The sequence below is a fragment of the Lissotriton helveticus genome, unplaced genomic scaffold (assembly GCF_964261635.1).
Source record: "Lissotriton helveticus unplaced genomic scaffold, aLisHel1.1 SCAFFOLD_698, whole genome shotgun sequence".
NCBI lineage: Eukaryota > Metazoa > Chordata > Amphibia > Caudata > Salamandridae > Lissotriton > Lissotriton helveticus.
The window spans coordinates 102,360-115,815 of NW_027611898.1; the positions used below are offsets into that span (position 1 = coordinate 102,360).

Consider the following 13,456-nt stretch of genomic DNA (forward strand, 5'->3'; position numbering starts at 1 on the left):
AGAGACCCTATCCTTCATCAAGCTAAGACTGAATGACAAATGTCTCTATCCCAGCCCACGGCCCAGCACCCATCCTCACATTCCAGAGTATCATGACACAGGACGACACACCTTCTCCCCCTCACACATTCTAAACTTAAAGAGAATAACAGGAAACTTAACTATGAATGCAAAGGATACAAAGAACATAATAGAGAATGCATGTAGGATCTTTGAAAAACTCAACAAAGCGATTTTATAGGCAAAGAGAAAACTGGAGTGCATGGCAAATGGGAAAAGAGCTCACTTTAAGAAACACAATTGTGCAAACGTCGGGGAATACATTTCAAGTGAAGTGGCCCAGAGCCCCTTTCTCCTGCAACAGGCTCTTCCACCTCAGAGCCTGTATCAGGCCCACCAGTTGCGGTGCTAGTATCAAAACTAGCACTAGCCTGGCACTTCACCACTCAACTTAAATTCCAAATTCTATGGTCACTGGTCTTTATTGCATTTTTGAAAACATTGATACCCTTAAACGGAAGACTGAATTTGTATCTGGGAGACTTCATCTTGACCCAGTCTCCCACGTCGACCACTGTTCTCTTCACAGCCCTCCTTTTATCATACAAGATCTGTATTTTTTTATCACCTCTTTCTCTCTTTCCAGTCCTCAATACTGCCCACTGTTAGACCTGGTAGCATTGGCATGAGACTCCCTTCCACTTCTAGTACTGCCATGTCGACTTGGTAAGTGCACCCACTGACCAGTCCCTAAACCTTCCCTTTTCGACATGGTAGTCACCCCTAAGGTAGGCCCTAGGGCAGGGTGTATTGCATGTGAGCACTGTGCCACTGCTATTCAGTGCCACAGTGCAAGTGCTCCCTATGTTAATTTGATGTCATGGATTAATAACTCTATGATTGGCTTATTTGGTTTACATGTCAGTCCCTAGTACACTGCACTGCGTGTGCCCAGGGCCTGTAAGTCAAATGCTGCTGGTGGGCTTGCAGCACTGATTGTGCCACCCACAGAAACAGCTTGTAAAGTGTGTCTCAGGCCTGCCATTGCAGAGCCTGTATGCAGTCTAGTACTGCCATGTGTACTTGGTAAGTGCACCCACTCACAGAATTATGTTAATTATTTCTCACAGGGGTTCATTGGGCACATATACACAATAGTAAGCACGGTTATTTTGTCTCACTATCACTTGTGTCACCACTTTTTTTGTGGTTCTCGAAAAGGAGAACAAACACAGTTTTTTCCTGTGTTTTCTTTACTTCTTACACACTCAGAGAGAGAGTTACCGATGATGAGAAGTGGGTAAGCTGGCGATTGTTAGTCAGCAACCCCGTTGGCGGTTCTACCATGAGGTACTCTCTCCCTTCTCTCACATTTTTTCACTGCTGGAAGGTGGGGAGTCTGGATAGTAGCAGTTGTTGTTTTTAGTGAGACACTGTGACAAACAAGAGTAGTTGAACTGTACACACTCGAGGGAATTGAGAAGAGTATTGAAAACCCGGGATTTTTTATTTACGTTAGGACTAAGTGTCTTTTAGGTGAGGCCTTATGTTGTTTATAAAGTGCACCCACTGACCAGTCTCTAAACCGTCCCTTTTCTACATGTTAGCCACCCCTAAGGTACGCCCTAGGGCAGGGTGCATTGTATGTGAAAGGTAGGACATGCACAGATGAGTGTAGCATGTGCTGGTAGTGAATTACAGCCAATTTTGTTTTTCACTACTGCAAGGCTACCAGTCCCCATAGGCCGGAATGGGCAGTTTGGTTATAACACCTTATAATCTTAACTATCCCAGGGAAAATGGAAGAAAAATGAATTTAATATGCCTGAACTCAGAATGATAAAATACATCTTTTAGTGAAGTTGGTTTTAAACATTCTGTGTTTGAAACTACCACTTTTAGAAATAGGTATTTTCTTGCCTAACCATCCAAGCCTGCTTCTGCAAGGATGTGTATTCCATGTCTGGTCTGTGAGTGACAGGGGCTGAGGGGGCTCCAGGAGACAGGGTGAGTCAGCACTGGGCTGAATAGACCTATCTGCATGTAGAGTGGTGAGAGGAGTAGCACCTGGGCCTGAATAGGGCTTTGCCTGCCTTCCACAATGCTGGCTCCACCTCCTGTGGTGTGTCTGTTGACCCTGGCCCACCCTGACAAAGGAAGAAGTTGTGCACTGGCAGGATGCACCCAGAACTGGTTTAGACTAGGTACAGACACTCTCTAACTTCAGAGACAAATGATTTGTGTGTATAAAAAGGGGGACCCAGACCCCAGAACTTTAGATCACTTCTGGGAATCAAGGAGAAGAACAAGAGAATCAGCAGGAGTTTTTGACTACCCCTATACCAGTGTGTTGTTTGCTGGGGATGACCTGCAGTGGTTTCTTTATTGTCAAGGAAAGGAGAAAAGACTTTTATTGAAACTTTCATCATCTTGCAGAAAATCTGCAAGGGCTTGAATTTGAGCATGCCACCTGTCTGAAGTCTCAGGGATACAAAGACTTCACCCCATATGCTTGCCTGCATCTGGAACTTGCTTTTCTGGCTGCTACAGAAGGAAATTGCAAAACTGACATCGGTGAGCAAAGCCATAATCTGCATCGAAGCCGTGATCGCTGCTCTGACTTACAACGTACCCGACGCCGGCCGCCGTGCCATATCGACACCAACAAGCGACATCGTAACCTGCCACAAGCCCTGAGCGCTGCTCCGACTTTGTGACGTAGGCCCGATGCCAGCTGCTATCCCGCATCGCCTCCAAAGCCGACATCAATGTGGAGCCAATCCTCGAAGTGGGTGGTCAGGAATCCATCGACATCGTGACATTGTAGGGAACTGTCGTTTCGGCGCTATCGTAAGGACCCAACGCCTCCCCTGCCTTGTGCAAGCATCGAGGACCTCACACGTCGCCTCCCCTGAAGCAAGGAACCGACGCAGCACAGTGCCAACTACGCTGTGAGCTGTCTTTGTTTTCACTTTTCCAAGGTACTGTTCTTTGTGGGTCTGTTTTGACTGCGCGTTCGAAGCCGCGCACCTCACGGTCGGCGCCGTACTTTGGGATTTCTTTGACCTCGACGTCGTGATAACTCCAGTTGGGGTTATCTGTTGCTAAAAACTGCGTTTAAGTGAATAACCTATTTTTGAGCTACTTCTACCATCTTATTTCTGCTTACAGTAATGTGGATTTTTTTGGTTTGAGTCTTGTGTTAAGTCTATATTAAGAATACTTATTTTTATAAAACCTGTGTAGTGTACACCTGTAGTGTTTTCCCTGTATTACTGTAAGTGTTCACAAATGCTTCACACACTGCCTCTGAGATAAACCTTCCTGCTCGTGCCAAGCTACCACAGGGTTGAGCAGGGGTTATTTTAGGAGTGTCACCCCCTTACTCTGTCTAGAATCAAGGGTCCCAATTTGGACAAAGGTGCAAGCCATTGCCGACTAGAGACCCCCAGTTCTAAAACCCACCTTTTCATCCACTAAGGTTCTTTTGATCATTACCCACAACAGAGTGACCTCCATGTTGGGGACCCTTCCTTTAAATAAACAAAAGGGAGTTTCCCCAGTGGACGAACAAGAAGTGAACCTATACTCGCTAACCTACTTCCTCATGGCCAACTCCCAACTTTCACCACAGACAACAGCTTGTTGCAGAGTCTCTTTAACAACCTTGACAAACCTTTCCACCACACCATTGCTTTGTGGATGGTACAGGGGCGCCTTCTTATGCTTGATCCCCCTGGAACTCCGAAACTCTTCCATGACTAAGGTTGTGAACTGAACACCATTCTCTGACAAGAGTGTTAACTGGAAACCCTCACGTTCAAATAACTCTTCTAGAAACTCAATCACTTCACCAGACTCAACGGAATAAACCACCTTTGATATCAGGCCAATGGGAAAACATATCAATACACACGATCAAATAGAGATCCTGAGTCTTCAACTTCACAGGTCCCAAAATATCTATAGAAGTGTCCACCACGGACCAGTAGCCTGTTCCCTAATAACCATGTGTTGCATCCTGCACTTCAATATCGTGTCACAACACGCACATTCAGCACATTCATGCACCAACCTCTCTACATGTACATCCATAGCAGGCCACCAAGATGCTTACCTGATCCTTTCCTTTGTCATGGCAATGCCCAGGTGCGAGGTGAGAGCACTCTTTACTAGCTTATCCCTTAGTGCAAGGGGTGCAACCAACTTACTACCACACACGAGGAGACCATCTTCCCCCACCAGATCATCCCTAACTTGCCAAATACCTTCAAGGACCTCTTCACAGTCCTTCTTCTCACACTAACCACCTTTGACCATGGTGAGGACTTTCTGCAAGTCTAAATAGATCATGTGATGTTCCCTCCACTCACTCTCAGAAATCAACCCTTCACTAATCACACACAAATTAATTCCTTCCTCCAATTATTCACCTCCAAACCTCTCAACATCATCTGTCAGTTCATACTCCACACCACGAGTCTTGACAGACAGTCTGCCAGAACTGTAGAACCACAACCCACTTCCGTAACCCATGGGAGACAGAGTCAATGCCTTTCTTGGAGAAGACCTCCCTAAGAGGTTTGTGGTCAGTACGAACTCTGAACATTTTCCCCCACAAATCCTTTCTCAGCTTGTGCACTGCCCAGGAAAAACCCAGAGCTTCTTTTTCCACAACAGAACAGTTGCATTCAGCACACCTCAAGGGCCTAGAGAGGAAAATAATCATTTTAACCTCCCCATCAACCTTTTGCAAAAGAACTGCTCCTAACCCCTTTGAGCTGGCATCAGTGATGAGATAAGATTCCTTTGTGGGGTCAAACCTTCCTAGACAAGGTGCTTCATTCAGATGTTTCTTAATGCACTCAAACTCTTCCTCACAGCCCTTGGACCAAACAAATGTGCCTCCCTTCTTGAGGAGAGACCTCAAACAAGAGGTTTTCCCTGCAAAGTTCGGAACAAACTTGTAATAAATTCAGCCATGCTTAGAAACTTTACAAACTCTTCTTTGTTCAAAGGGTTGTGCAAATTAAAATGGTGCTTACCAATGAGTGTTTAGGTTTGATGCCTGCAGCGGACACAAAACGCCCATGGTACTCTAATTCTTTGACATCAAATTTGCACTGGTCAATAATAAGGGTGAGGTCAGCATCACATAACTTCTTCAATACTGACCTCAGCCTCCCATTATGATCCTCAAGATCCACACCAAAGATGAGCACATCATCTGGGTACACCTTGAAACCCTGAAGGCTTCCAAGAATGCCCTCCATCGCCCTCTAAAAAACGGAGGCTGCAGAAATCAGTCGAAAGGCATTCTTAGAAACCTAAAGGTACCAAAGGGTGTTACCCAGGAGGTAAGGTCCTGGGAAGAGGTGTGAATGCTCTGAATGTTCTGAAGAGGAGTGAAGGCCGGCCTGGTGATAGGCGGAGGTCAAGTTCAAGGAAGAAAAATGCCTTGCCCACTCAAGAGAACACAGCATTTTAGTTATGTGGGTGAAAGCATAATGATCAACAATAACTGCTTTGTTGAGCTCCCTCAAGCTGACACAGAGCCTAGCCTCCCCATTGGCTTTGCGGGCCATAACAACAGGAGAGACCCACTCCGTTGCTTCAACTTCTTGAATGATAAACTTGGCTAGGAGATTGCCTAATTCAACTTTCATGCTCTCCCTTACTTACAGAGGTGCATTTCTGACCTTAGCTGTTTTTGGAACAGAGTTAGATTTGACCTTTATCCAATGTACATAGTTTTTGAAACAAACACAGTCCACCAGCAAAGACCTCAAGGAATTCCTTGATCCAGTCTCGATTAGCATTACTAACAACCCTAACTGGTGGTAATTATTTTAGGCAGACAGATCTCATTGGGATAAAGGCAGCTATGTAGATCACGTTGATGGAAGCAACTTATGAGCGAGTCCCGCTTCATCGAGACATAGATTTTACCAGGGATGACTCTCCCTTTGAAATCAATTGTGACCCACAAATAACCCAGCAACTCAATAGTCACCATACCGTAACCTTTTGGTCTAATGTCTGGCTTCAACAGGGTGAGTTTGCCCAGCAGATTACACTCATAAAATGTTTTGGGGACTTGCGGTATCTTGGCCCCAAAGTCGAAGAGCATGCTCACTGGAGCATCATTGATCAAAACTAGCTCCTGAGGGCCATCTCTAGCATTCCCTGTGACAGGGAGAACATTGATTCCTTCCAAATCTTCTTCATAAAGATAAACTTCCCTGACTTTTTTATGCCCGTGGCCCGATCTGCAGCTTTTTGATACGTGACGTTTTCTCTCTTTTTGCACATAGCCTTCCAACCTGGGCAGTCTTTAACCCGTTGACTGTGGCGTGAATTTCACCGCTGTGCGGGCATATTAATGAGTGGGTGCAGTTCGGACAGCCCCTAGTCGTCCTCCGCACATGCCCACTGTGACGTTAGGGGGCCGTCCGACGCACGCAACGGGTTAAAGTTGGCCATATGGCCAGAGTTGCCACACCTGAAGCACTTCCTCTGAAAATTCTTTGTGTTAAAGGGCTTTGAAGTGGTGCTCAATTTGGGTTTAACAAATGTATCCACCACCACCTTGACAATAATGTTCTCCTTTTTTCACCTGAACTGTCTTTGCGTATAATATCAACACACACTTTTGAATGCCCTTGACTTTTGGATATGGTCAGCACTTCTTAAGGCGATGGTGTGTCTTTTTGCCACAGGGCATGTCTCGTTTTGTCGAGGGCGCATCCTAACATGAACTAATCTCTTAAGCGATCCTCTAAAGCGGCACTAAAATTGCATGTGGAAGCCAATGTGCGCAAGGTAGTTATGTACTGTTCGACCGACTCATCCTGCCTTTGCATCCTTCTCCCGAAGTTATATCTTACAAGGACAGTACTCACTTTGGGGAGGTGGTGCAAGTCCAACTTTTTGAAGCAGATCTCGTATTCATTAAGAGTGTCGGAGTCACTATCAGAGAGTTCAGGAAGGTACTCAAAGAATTCTTGTCCCTCAGAGCCCAAGCAATGCATTAATAATGAGGCTTTCCTCTCTGCACTTAAGGAAGTGCCACAGACACGAGCATAATGTGTGGAAACCTTCTTCCACGAGAGAGGAGGAACTTCTGGAGATGTCAACAAGAAGGGAGGGGCAGTGACATTTTGCATGATGTAGGAGCTATGTTTTGACCTAGTTACTACTTAAGGGTGATTTTCAGTGATCTGCGTACAGTGCACAATATCCACAAACCTTATAAGCTGTGCGCATCAGGGGAACTGCGTGAAACTTCAGCAATTAAAATTTAGGCCTATGCGCACAATGCCAGAAACTGTATTTGCTGTGCGCATCAGTAGAACGATCAGCCCGATTACTGATGGCACATATTTATTCAGGGAGGAGTCACTTTAGTTTGGTGCTCAATTCCATGTGTAGATATGAGTCTGGTGGTGCCTGATAACTGAAAGGCACACATTTGTTTACATACAATTTCATATATGTCTGATTTATTATTCCTATTACAGTGCCTTCTACCTTGAGAAGGCCCGTCCTAGACCAGTGTGAGGACAAAACCCATGCCGACAAATGAGCGACCTGAAGTCTAATACTGAGAAAAAGTAACCTGGAGGATTGCTGTAAATTAAAGTAAATGAAAAAATAATAATAAAGAACTGCATAACAACAGCTGTGTGACCTGGAAGCCGATTGTTTCTCAATATAGTCCTAGTTTGTGATTACCTTACAGTGCTCACATTATCATCCACGCTAGAAGAGATGGGAGCCTGGGGTGTCTGGTCACAGAAGCTCATTTACATACAAAGGGGGTGACAGCCTGTTCACAACGCACAGCACAACTTGTTTACGTAAAGTACTAGTACACAGAACAGGTTACAGTCTTGTGTCTCTTTTTTTCATTTTCTTTAATATATCCTGCACCTTGCTCTGTTCTTCTCTTTCTCTCATTTCAATTCATAGCAAATTACTCAAATTCATTATTGCTTTATCAGCACGGCACAAGTCGGGGGTAGCCACAGTTTGAAGCGGTCCCCCCACTATTATCTAGAAACGGGACTCAGTTCCACATAGCTCCTTAGCCTGCAACTGGTAATTGTTACTTCGTGCCCCAGCACTGCAGACACAGGCCTCTGAGTGTTTGTTTGTGTGAGTGGCGCAAGAGAGGAACAGAGAACTTGACACAATTAGTCTTTCTATTGCTTAATACATTGGATGGATAAAGAATAACGTCAGGAAACAAGCGCAAATTAAAAGCATATTTTATTTATTCGCTGAAAACTTTTTTAAAATGTAATTTCCAAGTTCCACATATCTGTTTAAAAATATTTACACTTTCAGTCCTTTTTCGAGTTTAGTTACAAACTAATAGTGGGCAAAATACATGATGTATAAAAACTGAAACCAAAAACTTATTTTTACATTATTTTATGTTTCTTGTTTATTGTTTTTAAAACAGTCCATCAACCTTTCACGTGAAAATTATAAGGGCCTGACATCACTTCTTGTGATGTCACTACATATGACGTCACTGTGATTTGCATATGATAAAGGGCTCCTTCACTATTTTCCTTACTTGTGCCCTGTATATTGGCATGACATGGGTCTATAGGTATTAAAAATAAACATTAAATTCACAGGTGTTCAGCCCATTTCTCTGGTTATGTCACACATTGGCATGTATTCGGCTGCTTCTTCCATTTTTTAGATGAGTACAAATAACGTACGTTCCCCCTCCTTCCAATTCGTTCTTTTTCTCCCCCTTTCTTTGTCTCTCTCACTCTCTTTATCTCTCCCCCTCTCTATCTCCCACACACTCCTGTTAGCTTTAGCTTTATGAATGTCACTGCCACTTCTGGCATTCATACGACAAATCCTTCAGAACATTTGAGGACAAGGGACAATCAAGTGTGGAAGATGAGTTACTGGGAGTGCAACTGATTGTCCTGGCACATATATGCTTTTGTTGTGGGATTTGTTTTGGCAAGTCACAAAATGAATAGGGAGAGCCAAGTTGGGGAGGAGCCATGGGTCACACTTAGTTATAAGGCCCAAGCTGATCCATCAACCGATAACAGTGTGTAAAAGATGCAGCAAACGTTACTTAAAAACAAGGTATATGCTCTTTTATATCTGAAAATAGGTTATTTCTTGAACACCTGTGCTTCGCTTTAATTCATTATCTACACTGCAGTGGCATTTGTTAATAGTAATACATGCATTTTACCAATGAAGCTTCCATCTCCAGAGCCCTGACAACATGTCCACTCTGGGTGTGTTGGGTTTATAGGTTTTATCACTAATCCGACAAGTTAGCTGAAAATACCACTGTTAGTCCCAGTATTGTTCAGTTTTGCTTTTACAGGTAGTGTGATCAGGTGCGATTAAATGTTTTTCTTTGTATCTCTTCTTCACCAAATAAAAATCAACAATGTTTCTTTTCTTTTAATCCACATTGTGCTTGTCTCCCACTGTGCATCCTGGTACATAATGTCACTTTGCTATGTGTACGGAAGTGAACAATCACTGGAAACAAACACTTTTATAATCCTGCAAATACTGTTATCTGTTTTACTTCTTTACTGCTATTCGGGTCTTTTATCATCTGGTATTTCAATGTCCCACATAATTTGTATTGGATCTTTTTCTGTAATTCATTCCTCTCACAATAACTGCACTGTTTTGCTCTTTTCTATTTCCTCAGAAGGGTCAGAAGTGGAGAAATGTGGCTCAATGGTTAGAGCGGCAGACCCTGATGCAGAGGTCTGCCCCGGGACCTGGGTTCAATTCCCACCTCGGCGGGTCTTGGGCTCAATTTCCTCGGACCTGATAATTTTCGCCTCTGTGCCTATTCTAATCATGGGTCCCACTCTGCAACTCTGGACAATAGCTTGCTTAATCTCCACAACGGCCCCAACAGTGTTGGGATGACTGGCTTCACCCTGGGGGTGCCCAGGAGTGGACATTTTACAGGAAAGCCAGGAAGGGTTCCACAGCGGTATGCGTTACAGCACCAGGGCACCCCAGTTGGGGTATTAGTGCACTTTACAAGTACAAATTACATTTACATTTACAAGGGTCAATATTATTTTTGATGTTCTTAAGTGCTTTCCCGAATCTCTGCAGCTCTAGGATTATTTCCATGTGAGTTAAATGAAGGAGTGAATTCACTGAGGGCTGTGTGGGATCGAAAATTGACAAAAGCACTTCTCACTTTCAGTGCCCTTCTATGTTTTCCCCCTGTGAGTTTGCTGATGACTTTGTAGCTCTAATCGTCGACTAAAGCTCTTCCCACATTCATTGCACTTGAGTGGCTTTCCCCCTGTGTGTGTTTGTTGATGTTTTCGTAGGGTTGATAACTGACTAAAGCTCTTCAAACATTCACAGCAATCATATAGTTTTTCCCGTGTGTGTTCGCTGATGTCTTTGAAGGTGTGATAACTGACTAAAGCACTTTGCACATTTACTGCACTTGAATGGTTTTTCCCCTGTGTGTGTTCGCTGATGACTTTGAAGGTGTGATAACTGACTAAAGCACTTTGCACATTCACTGCACTTGAATGGTTTTTCCCCTGTGTGTATTCGCTGATGTCTTTGTAGTACTGATAATTGACAAAAGCTCTTCACACATTCACTGCACTTGAATGGTTTTTCTCCTGTGTGAGTTCGCTGATGATCCTTTAATGCTGTAGAGAAGCGAAAACTACTGTCACATTCACTACAATTATAGGGTTTTTCCCCTGTGTGTGTTCGCTGATGTCTTTGAAGGTTTGATAACCAACTAAAGCTCTTCCCACATTCATTGCACTTGAATGGTTTTTCTCCTGTGTGAGTTCGCTGATGATACCTTAATGCTGTAGAGAAGCGAAAACTACTGTCACATTCAGTACAATTATAGCGTTTTCCCTCTGTGTGTATTCGCTGATGTCTTTGTAGTACTGATAATTGACAAAAGCTCTTCACACATTCACTGCCCTTGAATGGTTTTTCTCCTGTGTGAGTTCGCTGATGATCCTTTAATGCTGTAGAGAAGCGAAAACTACTGTCACATTCACTACAATAATAGGGTTTTTTCCCCTGTGTGTGTTCGCTGATGTCTTTGAAGGTTTGATAACCAACTAAAGCTCTTCCCACATTCATTGCACTTGAATGGTTTTTCCCCTGTGTGTGTTCGCTGATGACTTTGGAGGTTTGATAACTGACTAAAGCACTTCCCACATTCACTGCACTTGAATGGTTTTTCCCCTGGGTGTATTCGCTGATGTGTTTGAAGGCTTGATAACTGACTAAAGCACTTCCCACATTCACTGCACTTGAATGGCTTTTCCCCTGTGTGGGTTCGCTGGTGTCTTTGTAGTTCTGATAACATACTAAAGCACTTTGCACATTCACTGCACTTGAATGGTTTTTCCCCTGTGTGTATTCGCTGATGACTTTGAAGCCTTGATAAGTGACTAAAGCACTTTGCACATTCACTGCACTTGAATGGCTTTTCCCCTGTGTGTGTTCGCTGATGACTTTGAAGGCTTGATAAGTGACTAAAGCACTTCCCACATTCACTGCACTTGAATGGTTTTTCCCCTGGGTGTATTCGCTGATGTGTTTGAAGGCTTGATAACTGACTAAAGCACTTCCCACATTCACTGCACTTGAATGGCTTTTCCCCTGTGTGTGTTCGTTGGTGTCTTTGTAGTTCTGATAACCTACTAAAGCACTTTGCACATTCACTGCACTTGAATGGTTTTTCCCCTGTGTGTATTCGCTGATGACTTTGAAGGCTTGATAAGTGACTAAAGCACTTTGCACATTCACTGCACTTGAATGGCTTTTCCCCTGTGTGTGTTCGCTGATGACTTTGTAGTTCTGATAACCTACTAAAGCACTTTGCACATTCACTGCACTTGAATGGTTTTTCCCCTGTGTGTATTCGCTGATGACTTTGAAGGCTTGATAAGTGACTAAAGCACTTTGCACATTCACTGCACTTGAATGGCTTTTCCCCTGTGTGTGTTCGCTGATGACTTTGTAGTTCTGATAACCTACTAAAGCTCTTTAAACATTCACTGCACTTGAATGGTTTTTCCCCTGTGTGTATTCGCTGATGACTTTGAAGGCTTGATAAGTGACTAAAGCACTTTGCACATTCACTGCACTTGAATGGCTTTTCCCCTGTGTGTGTTCGCTGGTGTCTTTGTAGTTTTGATAAGTGACTAAAGCTCTTTACACATTCACTGCACTTGAATGGTTTTTGTCCTGTGTACGTGTTCTGATGAAGCTTGCGTTGTGATGACAAACTAAAGCTCTTGCAGCATGTGTATGATTCTTCTTTCTTGGTTAGTGTCTGTGGGTCGGGTATATATTTGTCTACATCCCATGAATGCATTTCCTGATGGACCGACATGGCTTATAAAGCACTTGTGTTTTTCTCACACACTTTATATGTATGCAGTATTTTGCATGTTTTATTTCTGTTTTCACAAAAAAATGCGATAGCCACCAAATATTTGCCACACTCCTAATACGTAGAAGGTGTCTTTGTAGGCGATTGTGCTTTTAGATTGGATTATGGCTATGCACGATTGCGGGTAAAGATGTATCTTCCTTCAAATTAGGACAGTCTATTGTATTGTAGCTACAAGAACTCCTCTTTCCTTTACCCGTCAGTTGTCCGGCTCTGCTCTGTTGTGCTTTTCTCTGGTTACTGTGGTTTGTCAGGAAAGAGTTTACAATTCTCCTAGAGCACGGAATGATGGCTTGTCATCATTTTATAAAACAGAGCTCTGCGGTAATCACACCATACAGATCCCATGATATTGGACACTTGTTTATACAGGAGGCGGTTTGTTATTGTTGTTGCCTTAATTTTCCTAAGGTCATTTCTTCGTCTTGTGGCGTGGAGGTGCACAGCTCAGCGTCTTACAATCACTGAACTGCCCTTGATGCTTGATCCGGGATATGTCAGTTTGTGTGCAGGTTCCTCTGTCGCCGACTGCGCTGATGTTTTCCTGAATACTGTAGCTCAATATTTCTGCTATTATTGAAGATTTACAGCATTCGCTTTATTATTGATGTTCATTTCACACATTCAAGGCTTGTTTTCTGTTGGATGTAAAAATATTTAAAATTACTAAATTGAAACATAATGGAATGAGAATTCACAATAGTTGTAAAAGACATTTCGGGGGAGATTTACCAAATCTCCACACAATGCAGCACAGCCCTCCCCCCGCGAGGCTGCGCTGTGTGGCGCGACAGGAAGGGAACAGGAGAGCACCATATTTTCAAAGATATGGCTCTCTCCTTCCCTTTCCCTTGCGCCATCACTGATTACAGCAGCCGTGCGCCATGCACACACCTTAGCACCAGAGCGCTAGGGTGTGTGTGTGAGTGCAGCATCGGTTTTGTACAGGAAGGACATCCTTCCTGTACAAAATACTATGTCAGACAC

The 13,456-nt window shown here is 43.6% G+C and overlaps 1 protein-coding gene and 1 long non-coding RNA gene across 2 annotated transcripts in view; both read right to left on the reverse strand.

Moving 5' to 3' along the window:
• Nucleotides 1-8,320: 8,320 nt before the first annotated feature.
• Nucleotides 8,321-12,459, reverse strand: LOC144807235 (uncharacterized). Its single transcript, XM_078673088.1, has 2 exons — nucleotides 11,077-12,459; nucleotides 8,321-10,907 (listed from the first exon to the last, which is right to left on the reverse strand). The coding sequence occupies exons 1-2, from the start codon at nucleotides 12,407-12,409 to the stop codon at nucleotides 10,399-10,401; spliced, it is 1,842 nt and encodes a 613-aa protein (XP_078529214.1). The 5' UTR covers nucleotides 12,410-12,459; the 3' UTR covers nucleotides 8,321-10,398.
• A 10-nt stretch (nucleotides 12,460-12,469) lies between these two features.
• The window catches only part of LOC144807236 (uncharacterized), a 56,091-nt gene continuing 55,104 nt past the window's right edge, over nucleotides 12,470-13,456 (reverse strand). The window contains exon 3 of the long non-coding RNA XR_013606139.1: nucleotides 12,470-13,107. This is a non-coding gene — a long non-coding RNA (uncharacterized LOC144807236). The remainder of the gene's footprint in view (nucleotides 13,108-13,456) is intronic.